The following is a 19,258-nucleotide window of genomic DNA, read 5'->3' as shown; positions in this document are numbered from 1 at the left end:
ATGTAGTACATTTTCATAATGGACAACTACTCAGCTATTAACAATGACTTCAAAAACAAATAAACAAAAAACCCCACAATGTTCATAGCAGCTCTATTTATAATAGCCAGAAGCTTGAAAGAAGACAGATGTCCTTCAGTAGATGAATGGATACAAAAATTGTGCTACATTTACACAATAGAGTACTACTCAGCTATCAGAAACAATGACTTAACAAAATTCTTTAAAAAATGGATGCATCTAGAGAATATCATCCTGAGTGAGATAATCCAGTCACCAAAGAACAGACATAATATTCAGTCACTGATAAGTGGATACTAACCCCAGAAAGCTCTAAATACCCGAGAAACAACTCACAGACTGTGTGAAGTTCAAGAAAAGAAAAAAAAAAAAAAAGAAAAGAAAAAACTATTATGCTCAATCCTTACACACCAAAAAAACTTGGACTAATTCTGGGTTACATCCTTTTGTACATGTGCTTTTTGCTCATTGTAACTAGTAAGATCTAATGCACACTATCAAACCTTTAAAAAAAAAAAAGCCAAGCACTGACAAAATGTATTTGTATACTTTTATGCAAAAATGTGCAAAATCTGTACATTTATCTTTGTTTTTTTCAAAGGTTTGTTGGTGTGCTTTAAGGATTGAGCATAATGTTTTTTGTTTTTTTGGGGTTTTTTTTTGTTTTGTTTTGTTTTTTTCTTGAACTCCACACAGTCTGTGAGTTGTTTCTGGGGTGTTCAGAGTTTTCTGGAGTTAATATCCCATTATCAGTGACTGCATATTATGTCTGTTCTTTTGTGACTGGGTTATCTCACTCTGGATAATATTCTCTAGAACCATTTTCTTAAGAATTTCATTAGGTCATTGTTTTTGATAGCTGAGTAGTACTCCATTGTGTAAATGTACCACAATTTTTGTATCCATTCATCTACTGAAGGACATCTGGGTTCTCTCCAGCTTCTGGCTATTATAAATAGAGCTGCTAAGACATTGTGGTGCATACATGGCACAGACTCACTGTTAAGTGGATATTAGCCAAAACCTTGGATTACCCATGGTATAATTCACAGACCACATGAAGCTCAAGATAAAGAAAGATCAAAGTACAGATGCTTCAGTCCTTCCTAGACATAGGGGACAAAATTATTCACAGATGGAAATATATAGAGAAATTCTGAAGCACAGAGTGAAGCAATGGCCATCCAGAGACTGCCCCACCTAGAGGTCTAGCCCATATACAGCCACCAAACCTAGATGGTATTTATGATGCCAAGTACATGATGACAGCAGTCTGATATAACTGTCTCCAAAGAGGGTGTGACAGATCATGAGAAAGACAGAGGAGGATGCTCACAGCCAACCATTGAATTGAGAACAAGGTCCCCAATGCAGGAGTTAAAGAAGGGATTGAAGGAGATGAAGGGTTTTACAACCCATAAGAATAAAAATACCACCCAACCAGAGCTCCCAGGTACTAAACCACTATCCAAAGAGTACACATGTATACGCCCATGGCTCCAGCTCACATGTAACAGAGGATGGCCTTGTTGAGCATCACTAAGAAGGGAAGCCCTTGGTCCTACAAATGCTTGATACCTCAGTATAGGGGAATGTCAGGGTGGGGAGGTGGGAGGGGCTGGGGGCACCCTCTCAGAAGCAGGGGAGGGGTTGTTATTAGGGGGCTATGGAGGGAAAACTGGGAAAGGCTATAGTATTTGAAATGTAAATAAAATATATCCAATAAAAGGAAAAATACCACACCTCCCAAAACAACTAAAACAAGTTATCTTATTTTTTATGCTTAATAGTCTGAATTAAACTTACTTGTTTCTTTTTAATACTGAATGAATTGAATTTTAGAAATCTTTGTTCTCTGGCATTCCATATTTTTTACATTCTTTGATTAGTTTATATTCCAATCATTAATTCCTTATGTATTAGAAGTTTTTATGAGTCAGAAAAAGTTTCGTTTTCTTTTCGTTTGTTTGTTTGCTTTTAAGGGGGCAGTCAGTTAAAGGAGGGAAAGAGTGAGGAAAGAGAATAAACTGTAATTCAGAGACTATTTCATTTATCTACTATATACACAAATAGGTCTAAAAGTGTTTCTAAAGATATCGTCACTTTTACCTTGTCAGTAAACTATTGAGGGACAAAATATGTACATTCTATCTCAATTAAAGACCAGACACTAAAAAGCAAATGAAATATTCTACTTAAGCTCCTATAGAGGGGAAGGTCGATAAAATATTAAAGTAACTTTGTGCTCTGTCTGTCATTTCCTATCTTTCTATCTAACATTTGTGATGCATGAATCTATCTGTCTGTCTATCACCTACCTTTGTCTCTCTCTTTGTCTCTCAGAATTATCCATTTTACTCTGATGTATTTGGTCTACTCAAGAAACATATTCAGGAGACTAATCTCCAGCACAGCCTTTGACAAATTTATTTTAAACTTCAGCCAAATCCAGTGTTTTAATTACATGAGACTCACTGGTTTAATAAACACACTCCACAGCCTGCTGCTTAAAGACTTTGACAGCAGGATTCTGAGACTCAGTCCAAAATGCAAATGTTCCCATGTGCATTAAAGTACCCACTCCTGCAGCCATGCAGTTAGAAGACAATGGAGTCTGCAAGATAAAACTGAGGAGTTGTTCACCAATTGGAGCCAGTTGAATTCCTCTTTGATTCAGGCAGAGAGAAGCAGCCAGGTTAGTCAAGGTTCCCTTAACAAATCTCTGCCCAAACGCAATGTCCAATTTTTCTGGTCAAAAGAGTTAAGAAACCAAAAAGGAATATATACAGCAGGAAGACATTATCCCTTAAATACAAGCATATATAGACAAATCTCAGATAAAAAGTCACCACTGTTTTGTGTAAACTTTTGCTTACTATTCCAGAATTCAAACATTATATCTGAAGTGTTATCTGGATTAATCTCAAAAATGCATACATAAGGTATGTTTATTAGCAATAGTATCATGTCCCAGCATAGACAAACATGACATCCTAAGCTACTAGATGTTTCTATTATTTGCAAACTTAATAATCTCAACTGTTCTACCAATGACAGCCAATTTTTACATTAGCTAACTTTTTATATAGACATATGTAACTGCCTTCACTTTTTAAAGTTCTGCATAAAGAGGTGCCTGTAATTGAACTTAGATGTCCACATATCCTATGCAAGTACTCTTCTTTTAATCAGCTTACCCATGTTTTCCAGCACCTAATTTTTATTTACAGGACACATTTATTATTTTCCTCTGTATCCCATAAATATGGTAATGGTGAACATTTTTTATCCCCTGAAACATCCAAACTTATGCATAACTGCCCCTTTGGAAACTTTGGTCATTTGAAAACTTTTTCATATTGAAAGCCACTGCTAGCTATAAGTTTAATGAAAGTTTTGTGGCTTCATGGATCACCCACAGAAAAATATCACTTGCCAGATGAGCAAGGTCGGGTTGGCTATATTGAAATGCTTCTACTCTATGATCATAGTTTCTGCACTCAGACTCAGACTAGTAGAAGGGACAATGTGTGAAAAGATCAAGAGACCAGTGATGTAATCTAATGATTCAGTATGTCTATACCAATAATTATAAAGGCATCCAACATTATACAATGTCTCTGTTTAAAATGTGAATTTCAAATCATTATAGAAATTGATGAAAGAAAAAGCACATATTTATTAAGTAAAATAAGACTCATAATTCTACTTATTAAGGAAAAAAATAAGTAAGGATTTTCACCAATTTCAAAGCTACCTTTTTTTTTTTATCAATGAATGTTACACATTCACACCTGGAATTAACTGGAAAAGAAAATATTTATGGGAAGGCTATCATAAAATCTTAATCATGGGAATGTTGTTCTGTCATTGAAATCTACCAAAAAAAAGTATATCCCCTCAAAATGAGGGTGAAGAGAATGAAAGGAGATAAAATGAAGGATAAGGAAGACGAGGAAGAGGAATAGGAGCAGGAGAAGCTGTAAGAGGACAAGAAATTGGAACATTAACAGCATAAAATGAAACTGTACCTTTAGTTTGCATTTTTTTCTCAGGTTTCTCCTGCTTTTCAGCCTTTTCTTTGTGGATTTCTATGGAAACATAAGAACATGTATTTTAAAAACAGAAAATAGTATATTTTTTTTTCCATACAAGTAACTAAACCAGTGAATTCCATTAAAAAAGTATAAAATTTTCTAATAAGGATGTGTGAAACTCAAAGATGGGAAGAGAAAGACCACCAGCCCAAATTATCATGACCAAATTAATTTAAGCTAGCTATCAATTAAAGCAAGCTGAGTTCATGAGCTGCCCCCACCTCAGGCGGGCTTGGAGGAGTCAGCTTTGGATAGAAGGAAAACAATGCTTGAATAGGTCAGGATTAGGGCTTCTAAATGGGAGATCTGGCTGGTGAAACAGGTCAGGCCACAGGAACAAAACATAAGCATAAGTTAGTCACAACATCCTGAAGCAAAGTTGGGACTGCAAGGTGGTCATCATGACCTTTTGAGCATTCCCTGCCAGTTCCTGGAATAGACAGTACAGAAACATTTGCAGTTGAGGTTCCTGGTGGAGCTTAGCTTAGTCCAACCCTTGTGAAACAGGTTTAATCATAAACAGGAGTGATTCTAGTTTTTCTTTACTATAAGATGGCTTCCAGGCCAAAGATGGAGGCAGGCTCATTCATTTCTTGCTGAGACCTAAAACAGGTTTGTTAATAATTACTGCATAAAATCACTTCTTTATTGAAAGAAAGGAAAAAGAAAACTAGAATCATCACAAAATCAGTCTCTTAGAAAAGAATTTCATTATGTCTGCCACTATTTTCAGAAAATGGTCACAAATTTTGATTGTCCTTAACTTTAATTACTTTCCATGCAAACTGAGAATATTTAGTATGAAAGTCAATTAGATTTACAATAGCTTAGCTTTTAAATACTTAATTAAGAGTGCAGCTAACCATCAACACAGAGACACCAATGGAGGAGCTAGAGGAAGGACTGAAGGAGCTGAAAGGCTTTGCAACCCCATGGGAAGAATAAAATTATAATCTAAATAAACCTATCACAACTCCCAGGGACTAAAACACCAACCAATGAGTTGTTATGAAGAGACCCATGGCTCCAGGTGCATATGTAGCAGAGGACAGGATTGTCTGACATCAGTGTGAGGAGAGGACTTTGGTCCAGCAAAGGGTCATTTTCCCAGTGTAGGGAAATGCTGAGGTAGGAAAGGAAGGTTCAAAGAGGAAGACCCTTCATGGAGGCAATGGGTGGGGGAGTGGGGAGGGAATTGGTGAAAAGGGGATCACACCTGAATTGTAAATACAGAGAATATTGAATAAAAAAATAATTTTAAAAAGAGTTTATAAAGTGATTTGCAGCACCTAACAGGAAGTACATGCTAGAACTATGGATTCCAAGATATGTTTATAAGTCACACTTGACATTGCATTTAACCCAAATTGTGGCAAATTTATGTGGCACATTTTATACTTAGCTGATTTTTTATCTAACTAGGAGATCACAAATATATTCAATTTATAATATATATATATATTAATCTTATATATGAGATGAATTCTAAATTCACAATAAATTTGGAAAAAGGAAAATTTGTGATGAGGGTTATTGCTACCTCTAAAGGATGACTTATTGTTAAATATAATGTGCTTTCCCTAAAAAGGTCAATGATGTTTGTTTAACTCATTTATTAAGCAGCTGGTCTGAGAAGACAGTCATTACTGTACATATTTTAAAACTGGCATCTGTTAATTTGCATTTTTATCTTTGTTATGTTTACTCAATCAAGAAAAGCCATTCAGAAAATCAATATCCTGTGAAAAGGCAGCTATTGACATTTATTCATCTTCTAAGCAGATGCCTATAACTATGAAGTCTTTCCTAAGTTTCTAACATTAATTATCTTAATATGCACAGTGTCATTTGTAAACCCTCATCTCACTGTGACTTTGAAAAATAACAAACAGGTGCTGATAAAAGTACAACTTCACTCATGTTTGAAAAAGAAATTCTGCAAGGCACTAGAAAAAATCATCAAAGAGAATATCTGTCTGGATTTATCAATACAGTTTTTTGTTATTATTATTTTCCTTAAGGTCTCCACAATTCAACTTCACAGCAGGATTCTCAGCTTAGCAGGATGATTCTCTTCTGTTGGGTGACTATGGTGCTGGTTCAACTGGAGTCAGCATGTAGAAGAATGCAAATTAACCTATTCTTACCTCCCTGTACAAAGACCAAGTCCAAGTGAAGCAAGAACCTCCACATAAAACCAGATACACTGAAACTAGTAGAAGTGAAAGTAGGAAAGATCCTCGAACATATTGGCATAAGGGACAACTTTCTGAACAGAAGGCCAATGGCTTATGTTCTAAGATCAAGAATTGAGAAATGGGACTTTATAAAATTGAAAAGCTTCTGTAAGGCGAAGGACACTGTCAATAGGACAAAATAGCAATCCACAGATTGGGAAAAGACCTTTATCAATCCTACGTCCAATAGAGGTCTAATATCCAATATATACAAAGAACTCAAGAAGTTAGACTCCAGAGAACAAAATAACACCATTAAAAACGGTGTGCATACAGAGTTAAATGGAGAATTCTCAACTGTAGAATATTGAATAACTTACAAGCACCCCCCCCCCAATACTATTCAGCACCCTTACTCATCAGGGAAATAACCCTGAGATTCCACCTCACACCAGTCAGAATGGTTACGATCAAAAACTCAGGTGACAGCAGATGCTGGAGAGGATGTGGAAAAAGAGGAGCACTCCTAGATAGTATAACCACTATGGAAATCAGTCTAGCCGTTCCTCAGAAAATAGGACACAGTACAATCTGAGGACCCAGCTATACCACTTCTGGGCATACATCTAAAGATGCTGCAACATAACAAGGACACTTGCTGTGCTATATTCATACCAACCTTATTGATAATAGCCAGTTGCTGGAGATATCCCAGATGTCCCTCAACAGGGAAATAGATATACAAAATGTGGTACCTTTACACAATGGAGTATTATTCAGCCATTAAAAACACTGATTGCATGAACGTTGCAGGCAAATGAATGGAATTTGAACATATCATCCTAAGTGAGATAACCTAGTCACAAAAGAACACACATGGTATGTATTCACTCATAAGTGAATATTAGCCAAAATGAAGCTTTGAGTACCCATGATACACTCACAGAATATATGAAAACCAAGAGGAAAGAAGATCATATCAAAGTGTGGATGCTGAAAGACTACTGAGTAGTAGAAAGTGAATGAACTGTGGGAAGTAGAGAGAAAAATGAGGGGAGGGAAAAGGGGGACACTACAGATATGAGAGGAGATGGGGGGAGAAGTACAGAGGGTCAGGAATTTGAAAGTAGGTGTGTAGCGGTGGGGAGGAGTAACTGAGAGTAGCCAATCGAAAGTTCCAGATGCCAGGGACCCAAGAGGTTCCCAGGACCCAAGAGGCAGAACTTTAGCTGAAATATCCAACAAAGGGGAGTTGGAACCTGTAGAGTCTCTTTCCATTGGATCAGCATGGCCCTCAATTGAGGGAATGCCCACCTGAAATATATTAAGCCAGAATTCCTCCTGACAAAAGAAAATTCAGGGAGAAAGGGTAGAGCAGAGCATGAAGGAAAGGCCATTCAGAGACAGCCCAACCTGGGGATCCATTTCATCTGCTGACACAAGCCCCAGACACTATTGGTAAGGCCAAGAAGTGCTTACTGTTAAGAGCCAGGTATAGCTGTCTCCTAAGAGGTTCTGCCAGAGCCACACCAATTCAGATGCAGATGTACACAGACACACAGTAGACTGAGCATGGGACCCTAATGGGGAAGTTAGGTCAAGGACTGTAGGAGCTGAAGAGTTTCAAAACCTCATAGGAAAAACAACATTATCAACCCATCAGACCCCCCCCCCAAACTTCCATGAACTAAACTACCAACCAAAGAGTACACAGGGGTGCCCATGGCTCCTTTCAACAAGCACTTCTTGGCATCCACAATAGTATCTGAGTTTGGTGTCTGTATATGGGATTGATCCCCAGGTGGGGCAGTTCCTAGATGGCATTTCCTTCAGTCTCTGTTCCACATTTTGTCTTCATATTGCCTCCTGGAATATTTTGTTCCCGCTTCTAAGGACTAAACCATCCACTCTTTGGGCATCCTTTTGAATTGACTTCATGTGGTCTGTAAACTATCTTGTGTATTCAGAGGTTTGGGGTTAATATCCACTTATTAGTGAGTGTGTGCCATGTGCCTTTTTTTTTTTTTATAACTGAGTTATCTCATTCAGGGCAACAACAACAGAAACAAAACTAACAAAAAAAAACAAAACAAAACAAACAAACAATAATAATAACAATTATCTCAATGGATTGAGAATCACTAAAAGATTATCTTTTGTTCTTTGAGCTCTTGGTCCCTGGTAGAGCTGACTAGTAACAAGTAACAAGTAGGCCTCCCTGTTTGTTTCTCTGTGCCAGAAATCCTGTCAGAGAAAGGCAGGTGAAGTCCACAGAGAGAGGGTGCTACTTTTCTAATTCTTTTGCCCCTGTTAATTGTTCTCAAACTCATTTCTGTGTTTTAAAGTGAAGTACAAGGGGCAATGCAAAAGGAAGAGCAGAACAAGGGCGATGCAAAAGGAAGAGCAGAGTCATTGTTTGTCTCACGTTCTTCTGAATTCATTCACTCTAAATAAAAGGGAAAAATTAGACCTTTGCTTATTAATGATTTTAATTAAAGAATTATAGTTATTTAAACTCTAATTTTGATGGTGTGTTATTTAATGAAATTGACAAAATGTACTATCCTAAATCAGATATTTCTCAGAATTTTTCTAATGAATAATGTCAAATGGTATGAGAGATTTTAAACTGACAGAAAATAGATAAGCAGACACAATAATTTATTAGAGTCTGAGAATAAATACAAATCAATCTTGATTTATATTACTTGTTACTTCATGAGTGCAGTAATCTAAAGATAATAATCTTCATATGAAAGATATAATAATTCTTTGGTATTCTAATGTAATTTAAAAATGTATTTTGATAAGAAAATGTAGACACAGAAGCCTATTAAAAGAATCTCCACAATATATTTTAATTCCTGGCATTCATTAAATACAGCTACTTTTTTAACACTTAATTAACACTGGAGTAAACATGCCCAATTAAAATCTGATTCTGATCGCTGCTATGTGATTTTCTAATCCATGAAATATGAAAATAAGAACAAAGGTCATCACCTGATCTTACATTGTCATCATGTGACAGAACTGATTTATTGTCTTTATCTTTTAGTAAATGATATATTGGATGATTGTTGTAGTGAAAATTGTGGAATCTTGGTTTCTTTTAAAAAAACAAAACAAAACAAAACAAAAAAAAAAAAAAACAAAGAAATAGGGCTGGAGAGATGGCTCAAGAGTAAATTAAGACCACTGACCACTCTTTCCAAGGTCCTGAGTTCAGTTCATAGCAACAACCAAGTAAGTAGCACCATCTGTAATGGGATCCACTGCCGTCTTTTGTGTCTGAAGACAACTGTGTAATCATCAACATCACCATAATAATAACAATAAAAGAGATTAATCTTTAAGGAATATTTAATAATGTTTTCATCTTAGCCCATCTGTGGGGATATTGCCCTGCTTCAGACTGTGTGCAGCAGCATACTATGACTAGCCTCATTCTTTAGAAGGGGCATGGCTTTGTCAGCAGCAGATAGTTTCTGTAATAATGTAAAATTTAGGATTCTGGGAACTTTTCAGAGGGCATATCAATGGAAAGTCCCTGAAAGGCAGAGTCAGTTTGTGGTTATCGATGGAAGTTGGATGTGGTTTGTTAGTAGTCATGCTACAAGAAGAAACTACAAATGGCCCAATATTTTGTTCCACAATAAAATGTCAATAGTTCACAGTATGTGTAACATACTAAATAAAAGCTTAAAAAACATGTGTACTATGTGAAAATTGTTTTGAGTGTAGGGAGCCATTTGTGCCACACCCAAACATGGCGCCGGCTTCCCGCCGAGAACTCAGCAAACAGAGCTGTTGCCCAGCCAAGAGACTTAATGCTCATGCGCCACATACTCATAGCCCGCTCTCAGGGCATACTATTGAGTTACTGGAGGGCGCACCAATCAGGTAGCGACAAGAGTCTCCTAGGCATATATAGCAGTGCATTTCTCCCCCACGTGAGGAGAAGAGGAAGATAGTGGAGGGGAGGAAGATAGTGGAGAGATTGCGGGAGACCCCACGTGGAGGGATGGCGGAGAGGTTCCACGTGGAGAGAGAGTGGACAGAGAGATCGCACGTGGGAGACTGCACGTGAGAGGTCGCCTAGACAGTAGAACTCGGTAGGGAGTCCCCGGCTCAGAGAGAAGTTTCCTGCTCAAGAAGTCCCCTGCTCAGAGTATTGTACAATAAAGGTTATCCGCAGAAGAATCTGTTTGTTTGTTGCACGCCTGTTCCTACCGGCGGGAAGCGTGGGCGCGTGACATTTGAGAAAGCAAATTTGCTGTTCAAAAAATGTTTTAGGAATGGGGATATAGATCTGTGATGTAGTGCTTGGTTTGCACCACAATATATATGTACATATACATACATATGTATGTATTTTTATATATAACATATATATATTCTGTAATAAATTCTAAAAAATTTATTATTATAGATTATATTTTTACAGAATATACAATCTCAGAATTGGTAATATAACAATTATATATTATATTATATTATTATAAAGCTGAAAATTTTTATATAAATATAAATATATATTTATTATATATATTACAAATATATATTTTACAAATGCTGAAACTGCCACAAAGTTGTACTGTTTATGGAGTAAACTTAAAAATAAAATAACGTAACTAAGAGTAAACTTAAACACTTTTTCAAAAGCATTTTCTACAATATAGAGTTTTAACCTTTTAATTTGCAATGAATACATATACATATGTTAGTAAAGTTAAGGACATATATTTTCATAACACTATAGTGACAGTAAATTTATATAAATTATTACATATGTAATAAAATGTTAAATATTGCCCACTCAGCAGAGAAAATGAAAAGGTCTAAAACTAGAGACAAGGTTTTAAATCAGGATTGTCTATTCACCAATTTTAAAGTAAGGGCACTAAATTTAAAACACCCCCACATCTCTCCTCTTTCTGTACTCTGGATGTTGTTACTAGTGCATTAACATGTCTGAGAGCTGATTAAGGCATTTCAATGACCTCTCTGATCTAATAACATTTTTGCATGTGTTTTATATGAAGAAATTGTAAAATCAATGTTTGGTAAATATATTGACATTGTTCACCTAAGGAAATAAGCATAGATTTTAGAGAACTCCTGATAGGTTTAATAGATATGTTCAGTGTCCTGAGTAACTTTTAAGCCTCAGAATATATGCTGTATGTTGCATTGAAATTTCAAATTAACCAGTAAGTAGGATCTTTCAAAGTCAATAAATTTGACTTGACAATCCAGCTTGATATGATCCCTAATTCCATTTTTTTTCTGATTCAGAGTAAATTGATCTGAAAATTAATGCCAATCATCATGCCAGTAGAGTTTTCTAAAGGTGTTCTAACCTCGAGATCCTAGAACTTGGGAACTGAAGCCACAAGTACCAAAAATAATAACATTGCCAGAATCAAAAAAAAAATAGGACTAAATTAGTGAAAATAGATTATATAAAGTGGTATTTCTAAATTAAATTATTCATTATTTGTATTTAGTTCTCTGAATTGTTTTATTATGTTTCACACAGTTTTGCTTATAATAAGTTATTTTTACCTATTTATGATCATTGAAAATCTTATTTGTGGTCCTGTGTTTTAATCTTGTCTGAGCCTTATTTTGCCGGATTAAAATATGTACTCGATTTAGGATATTGAGATACTGGTAACAAATTAAAAATTCTATCACTTCAAGATTTCTTAAATCTGTTACCAACAACAATCTTGATTCAAGATGACAAAAAATGTACTAAATTATTTTGAAAATTTAAAATTGCATTGAATGTTTTTATATAATTTGTTCATTTTCTATCTCAAGAATCAGATAAGATAAAAATACTTTCTTAAACATGAAAAAAAGTCTTTTTCTCATCCTTAAATTTATAGTTAAGTGGGTGGATGCTAGAACTAGTGGTAAGCATAAATCCAAGAGGATTCTTCAGGGATGTTCAAACTTATGAATATAAAACTATTTGAGTTTTATTTTGTTATATTTTATTGCTTTGAAGGTTAACATAAACTTTTTCTGGAAAAATAATTGTCTTACCATTCCATACTAATGGTGTTTGGAAATTAACTCTATTAAAATGCTATCCAACTAAATCTCCTTTTTTCCTCTCTTTCCCATAAAATCTATAATCTCAGGTTAATGTATTTTTCCACTTTGGGGCTTTATTTTATCTACCTATAAAATGAAGCACAATTCCCCATATGCAACCAATCTGACAGATGGAGGTGAGTACACATAATACCTTTTATTAAATAAACACTGGAAGAGTTGAGAGACATGGATGAGGTCCTGCCTAGGTTAATATCTGTGCTTCATAAAATTGATGATACCCTGTACTAGATCAATGTGGCTGTTTATCAGAGTCATCTAGGGAGATTTTAAAATGCATTCTGAGCTACAGCCAAATTAAATCAGTTTCCCACGGTGAGGAAATATGGAGTATCTACAATTTAAATAGGTTCTCAGGTAACTTCAGAACCATGGTTGGTAATAGATTTGCTGTCCAGATCAATGTTTCTCAAGTCTTAATGTACATACAAATTGTCTGGGGATCTTCTTAAAGTTTAGGGTCCCATTCAGTCAGCCTAGATGGATGTAGATTTCTAAATGGCATATCCAGTTGATGTTTAAATTGTTAGCCATGGACCATACTTTGCAAGGTGAGATGAAACTATTGATGAATCCATTAATGTATGACATCATGATTTAATCAGAGTCAGAAAGTATCTTAGCTACAATGGAACTGGAAATGAATATTAGTAAATCTAACATCTTGTTTCACTGGTCTCAGAACCAGGAGTCACTGGGTCTAAGTGCCTTAACTATACCACACAAAGTACATAGAAACACTTCCTGCTTCTGTTCGCTGGGGTTTATCTCAATGTTTTGGCTTTTGAAATTCTCATTCAAAGAGCATTCATTATTATTACTTCTAGTGAGCTGGACCCAAGTGACATCAGTATTAGTTACATTTCTATGTTATTGTTCATTTTCGTCTGTTTTATTTTTCCTCAGTTAGTTTATATGCAGTTCGTATAATACATAAACAAAATACTTATCCTCAATGTTTCCCATCATTGGCTTAAAAATGCACAAAATTCCCTGTCTGTGGAATGACTCTGTTAAATGGTAGTGATTCTTACCCTAGGGATGACTCAGAAACATACTGAAAGACTAACCAAAAAAAAAAAAAAAAAAAAACAGCAATAAAAGCTTTTACTGAAATAGAGCTAAGTACACAGTTTTTTATATCACTTTAAAAAGCGTATTTATAGAGATATATAATTCACATATTATACAATATTCACATTGAAAGAAAAGGCATAGTGGTTCTTGTCTCCTACAAATTCAAATAAAGTCAATCTTAGGGCATTTTGGTAACCCATGAAGATCATAACATTGCCAGTGGGTTAGTGCCCTGTCTACAGCTCCACTCTCTCCCTTGCCCTAAGTAATCTAGTTAAGACTTGGCTCGGGGATGCTGATTTCATAAGTCCAATGTAGTAGAGTCTGAGAGAAGGAGCATATGTGTGGATACCTGTGGCTTTCCTGTGAGAAACCATGATGACCACAGCACTTCTATCCCAGCACAGGTGGCTGAGCTGATGCTGCCGAGCAACTGTCTTCTGCCTCCAAAGTGATCCCAGATATTCACAGATAATTTTGTTGTTGTTTTGTTTTGGGCAATGGCTCAGATCTAACAAGAGCTCTGTTATATAGTCCAGATCAATGAAGGTCCAAGGATGCTTCTTATAAGAAGCATTCAAGGAACAAAATAAAAATACTTTCCTCCTGAGTGACTGGCTAAAATGGTCTGGACCACAACCTTGTGAGGACCATGAATGCAGGAGAGGAAAAAGCCTTCCTGACTATTAGTTAAACTGACTGTGAAGACAATGTCCTTTAGCAATGCAGTTTTGTTTCTTACAATACATGTCCCACTTCATTCTAGAAGCTGCTGGGACATCACAGCTTGTACACTCCATCTCTTTAGCCAATGAAGACCTTTTTTATTCTAGTCCATTTGAATCGAAATTAAATCTGGTTCTAACAAGAGATAATTAACACACTCCTTAATTCTGACATGCACAGTTCATTACATCTGCAAGTACCTAGAAAAGCAAGTCTGGTATTCATTGTTCTCTTGCCTCGAATTTGTTAGCCTCTTTCCCTCTTCCATTTTCAACCTGCTCTCAGTGTTCTTCACTTTTTCCGTAGCCAGGCATAGATATCATCAGTGTTGAGAAAATAAGGAAGCAAGCACTGCAGAAAGTTCTAAAGTTCTAGACACAGTCTGAAGGACAATGTGTGGAAGGATACAGCTGAGCTTGGGTTTCAAAGTATCCATTTCACAATATTGCTAGGTCATAACTCGGAACAAGATTCTGATTTTAACAACTGTAGTCACCTTTCTATTCTACTTCAATCCTAGTGTACTAGATGTTTTTATAATTAATGTTGAATCAAGTGTAAACTCACAATCTCCTAATTAACCTGGACCCAATAGAAGTGGTAACTTAACTTGTGTGGCTATCTTATTACCAACATTGAGATACAGTCTTCTAAATAGTCGAACCATAATGTCTTGGTGCTTGTAGATTCTGCATCCTCTGCATGTACCTTGATATCAACTCATGATTGTAGATATCAATTTTAAAAAAAGACAGTAAATGAAGTAAACCTTAACCTAGTGAGTAGCTCTGTTCAATCTAGGGCTATGGGGCAATAAGCATCTCTACAGAAATTATAGCTTATTCCTCTAAACAAAACGGTCTCCTTATAATTCCTTGCTGTGGATGCAATGTGCTGAGCTACCTCCCAGAACTGCCATGATGCCTTCCCTGACGATGGGCTGCATCATGTTAAGTTTCTCGCTCACACAAGTTGGCTCTTGTGGTATTTGTGACAACGCTGGGGAAAGGGAATGGTACAGGAATCAGGAAAATCATACATGACTTTGAGGGCTGCTGGTGCTCTCACTGGATGGGAGTGATGAGTGTGTGATCCATCAGGTCACTGTGGCCCTAAAAGCAAAGACCTGTTTCTGCTTTACAGAACCGAGAATGGACTTATCTCTGAAATAATACAATTATCCTTTCTCACCCTGAAAGCTAGATGTCAAGGGAAGGCGTTATAGATGTAACTTCTGGTCAAAAGACTATGATTATTTTCTAAAATTATATATTTGAAAAGACAAGAATGGCATAATGACCACTTTTATGTACAGATTTATTACAGCCAAAAGTTTAAGTAAGAATGAACTGAAAAGGGGAGATAAATGCTTCCATTAGATTGTGCTTAGAAGTGTTAGTACAAAATTTAAAACTAGGCATGCTAAAGAGTTATATTTTCCTACCTAACCTAGTCAGTAAAACCTTAAACATTAGTTCAGAAATATGAAAAAAAGTTCTATTAGCTATAACACAATAATTCACTTTTGAAAAATATGGAGAATTTCTAAGGTACCAATTTTTTATGATGACTGGACTCTTCCTCCTCCTCGTTCTCTCTTCAACACACCCAATATTCGCATCACATGGCATTGTTTTAACTTGATCTTAGAGATGTTTGGAAAAACTAAAGTATTAAAACATTTGCACAAATAATAGTTCAATTAGGTAAAACCTTGTCTGCATCACTATGAATCATGTAACTCTGTAAATAATCTATCTCAGTTATAATTTGCATACAGGAAACTCATCTCAGAGACAAACAGACACTATCTCAGAGTAAAAAGTTGGGAAAAAAACCTTCCAAGTAAAGGGCCCCAAGAAGCAAGCTGGAGTAGCCATTTTAATATAGAATAAAGTAGATTTTCAACCAAAAGTTATCAAAAAAGATAATGAAGGACACTTTTTACTCATTACAGGGAAAATTTATCAGGAGGAACTCTCAATCCTTAACATATATGCTCCAAATACAAGAGCACCCATATTCATAAAATAAACCCTACTAAAGCTCAAAAAATACGTTGCACCCCACACAATAATAGTGGGAGACCTCAACACCCCACTCTCATCAATGGACAGATCATGGAAGCAGAAACTGAACAAGGACGCAGTGAAACTAACAGAGGTTATGAACCAATTGGAATTAACAGACATCTACAGAACATTTCACCCTAAAACAAAAGAACACACCTTCTCCTCAGCACCTCACGGCACCTTCTCCAAAATTGACCATATAATCGGTCACAAAACAAGCCTCAATAGATATAAGAAGATTCTTTATTTTTATTAACAGCCAAATTAAATAGAAAACAAAGGCACATATAATACAATGAATTGCTTGAGACCTGGGTAGAGGCAGAGAAAGGGATGGTAGGTATATAAAGAAGTGTGGCAATACTCTATAGGAAACTTTCTCTTATATTAGAAGAGAACTGAACTTTTCCAAGACTCCACAGTCTAGTTCATTGTATGCTTTTTGATCACCTAAGTCTTAACTGATCTCCTGCTGTATACTCAGCACGTTCATTTAATCTGCCTTCAACGGGCACCAAACCCTGATACTATTACTAAAGCTATGTTGTGCTTGTAGACAGTAGCCTAGCAAAGCTATCCTCTGACAGGTTCTACCAGCAGCTGACTGATACATTTGCAGATACTTATAGCAAACCTTTGGGCTGAGGTTAGGGTCCTCTATGGAAGAATTAGAGGAAGGATTGACTGCGCTGAGTAGGATGGCAACCCCATAGGATGATCAATAGTGTTAATCAGCTCACACCTGTGGGAGCTCCCAGAGACAAAGCACCAATCAAAGGGCATATACTGCCTGGTCTCAGGTCCCTGGCACATATGTAGCAGAGGACTGCCTTGTCTGGCCTCAGTGGGAGAAGGTATACCTAATCCTGTAGAGACTAGATGCTCCCAGGAAAGGGCATAATGGTGAGGATGTGCAGAGAGCACCCTTTCTGGGACCGAGGGGAGAGGGGAGGGAGTGAAGAACTCAGGGAGAGGTTACCTGGGAGGGGGCAATATTTGGAATGTAAATAAAATAATTAATTTAAAAAGAGAATAATATAACACCTAAAAATAATAATTTCTCATGATTTAGTAACTTGGACACAAATGATGGAATGTTTTATAAAAAAGCTAAATACTTTAAAATTGGGAAGTTAAAAATAAATATGTATCAAGCATACAAAGACAGTAGGCAAAACATGAGATGCTATAGCTGTGGTTACATATATCAACACAGGTCACAGAATAGCATGCACATATTTTATCCATATTAATAGACTACTTAATAATCAATCCTACAACCTTCAGGTTAGCTGACTGGACTATTATTCCACATAAAATTAGAATTGCAAGTTTTACTCATAAAGAATAAGGTGATAGAACTTAATCATTAGTAATCCAAGAGCTAAGAATATAGCCTTGTGGCAATTTTTGGTATTCAAAGATCATTATGCTTAATCTATACTCACCAAGAAATCTGTTTCCATGTTACATTCAGGCCTACGTGTACTTTATGCTTATGGTAACTAGTGGGATTTCATTGCATGCGATCAAACCTCTAAAAGAATTAAGTACTGATAAAAAATATTCATATAGTGTTATGGCAAAATTTAAAAATCTGTATATGTATCCCTCTTTTTTTTTCAATAAAGTTGTAAGAGAGAGAGAAAAAAAAGAAACATGAGGGCAAATAGAAATACAATTTTAAATGTCTTAAGTAAGATGCCTTAGGAAGATTTGGGCAAGTCAAATAAAATATTCTGTGGTCTGGGTTAAGTAAAGCAGAGGCTAAACTGTGAATATTTATGAGTTGGAAGTGATGTTAATTGAGAACTATTTAAAAATCAATTGGCTCATGTCAGGATATTATCAGTCTAGGTTACCAAAACACCTCAGGAATGGAAAATCAATTATCTTTCATGTTTTGAATATAGAATTCTTCAAAATGTTAGTAAATGTGCTGTGCAATTCCCTTAGATTGTCTTGACTAAAGGCTTTACCTATGTTTGCAAATGTATCCTAAACAATTACTGGGCAGATTTTTGGTGTTGACTTGTAAAATCAGGGCAGCGATAGGAAGAATAATATTTAACTTTGTGGTTCTTTGATACAAACTGATAATTTCACAAAAGTTTGCTTTAAAACAATCACAAGGTGAAAGTCAAATTGGAACTAAGAGACATTTTACGAAAAAGTGAATATTATACCTGGGAAGAATATAACCCTTTGTTATATTTTGTTATTCAACTTCAAAAAATAACCTTTCCTACTGATTTTTCTATCTCCACTTACAATTAAATTAGTTGTATATATGACCTCTAATTTTCTTATCATTGATAGCTCATTAATGTAAAGTTTGACTAACTCAATAGTTATTAAATATCAGCCTTAAAAAGACCACGCTTATGCTCTTAGGGAGTTTACATCTCAATTTCAACGTCGAAACTTGATAACAAAATTCTGATTGAAATGTTTCAAAACTCATCCTCCCTTATGACATCAGAATAACTTCCTTTCTCCTCAAAACACTTCAGAAACACATTTGCTTCAGGATGACTGGAATCTCCCTGTTCACTTCTTTTTTGTTGTGGTAGAAATCAAAAAGTTAAATTTTTCTCTACTTGTAGAGTGATGGCCACCTGCTCAGCTTGTTCAGTCACAGCTAAGCCCCGGCTGGTTGTATTAATTATATTCAATATCTTTGTTGAATAATCCTGGTCTTTACAAAGTAACTTCCCCTAATTAGATCACCAAAGGGTATTCTGATGGGCATGTACATGGGCAACTTAACCATCACAGTGGCATCAAGTGCTAGCTAGTTTTCACTAAGGCCAAGTGCACTTAGGTTTGTACCTTTCAGTTTCTTATACATTTCCAGCAATATTGGACATTCATGGCTGTAAAAGTCTTTGATCCTTTCAGGCACTTGATCCAAAGATGTATACATTTCCTACAAAGCATACTGCTCCCAACGATTAGT

General features: G+C 35.9%; 1 protein-coding gene across 7 annotated transcripts in view; it reads right to left on the bottom strand.

Moving 5' to 3' along the window:
* Window positions 1-19,258, bottom strand: part of TRDN (triadin) — a 357,916-nt gene that overhangs the window by 280,852 nt on the left and 57,806 nt on the right. For all 7 annotated transcript variants that reach the window (XM_080929343.1, XM_080929344.1, XM_080929345.1 and 4 more), the window contains exon 5: window positions 4,053-4,112. In XM_080929343.1, the coding sequence (XP_080785469.1) occupies window positions 4,053-4,112 (60 nt within the window). The remainder of the gene's footprint in view (window positions 1-4,052; window positions 4,113-19,258) is intronic.

The sequence above is a fragment of the Micromys minutus genome (assembly GCF_963924665.1).
Source record: "Micromys minutus genome assembly, chromosome: 15".
NCBI classification, from domain to species: domain Eukaryota; kingdom Metazoa; phylum Chordata; class Mammalia; order Rodentia; family Muridae; genus Micromys; species Micromys minutus.
This window is presented reverse-complemented; position numbering and strand designations above follow the sequence as displayed.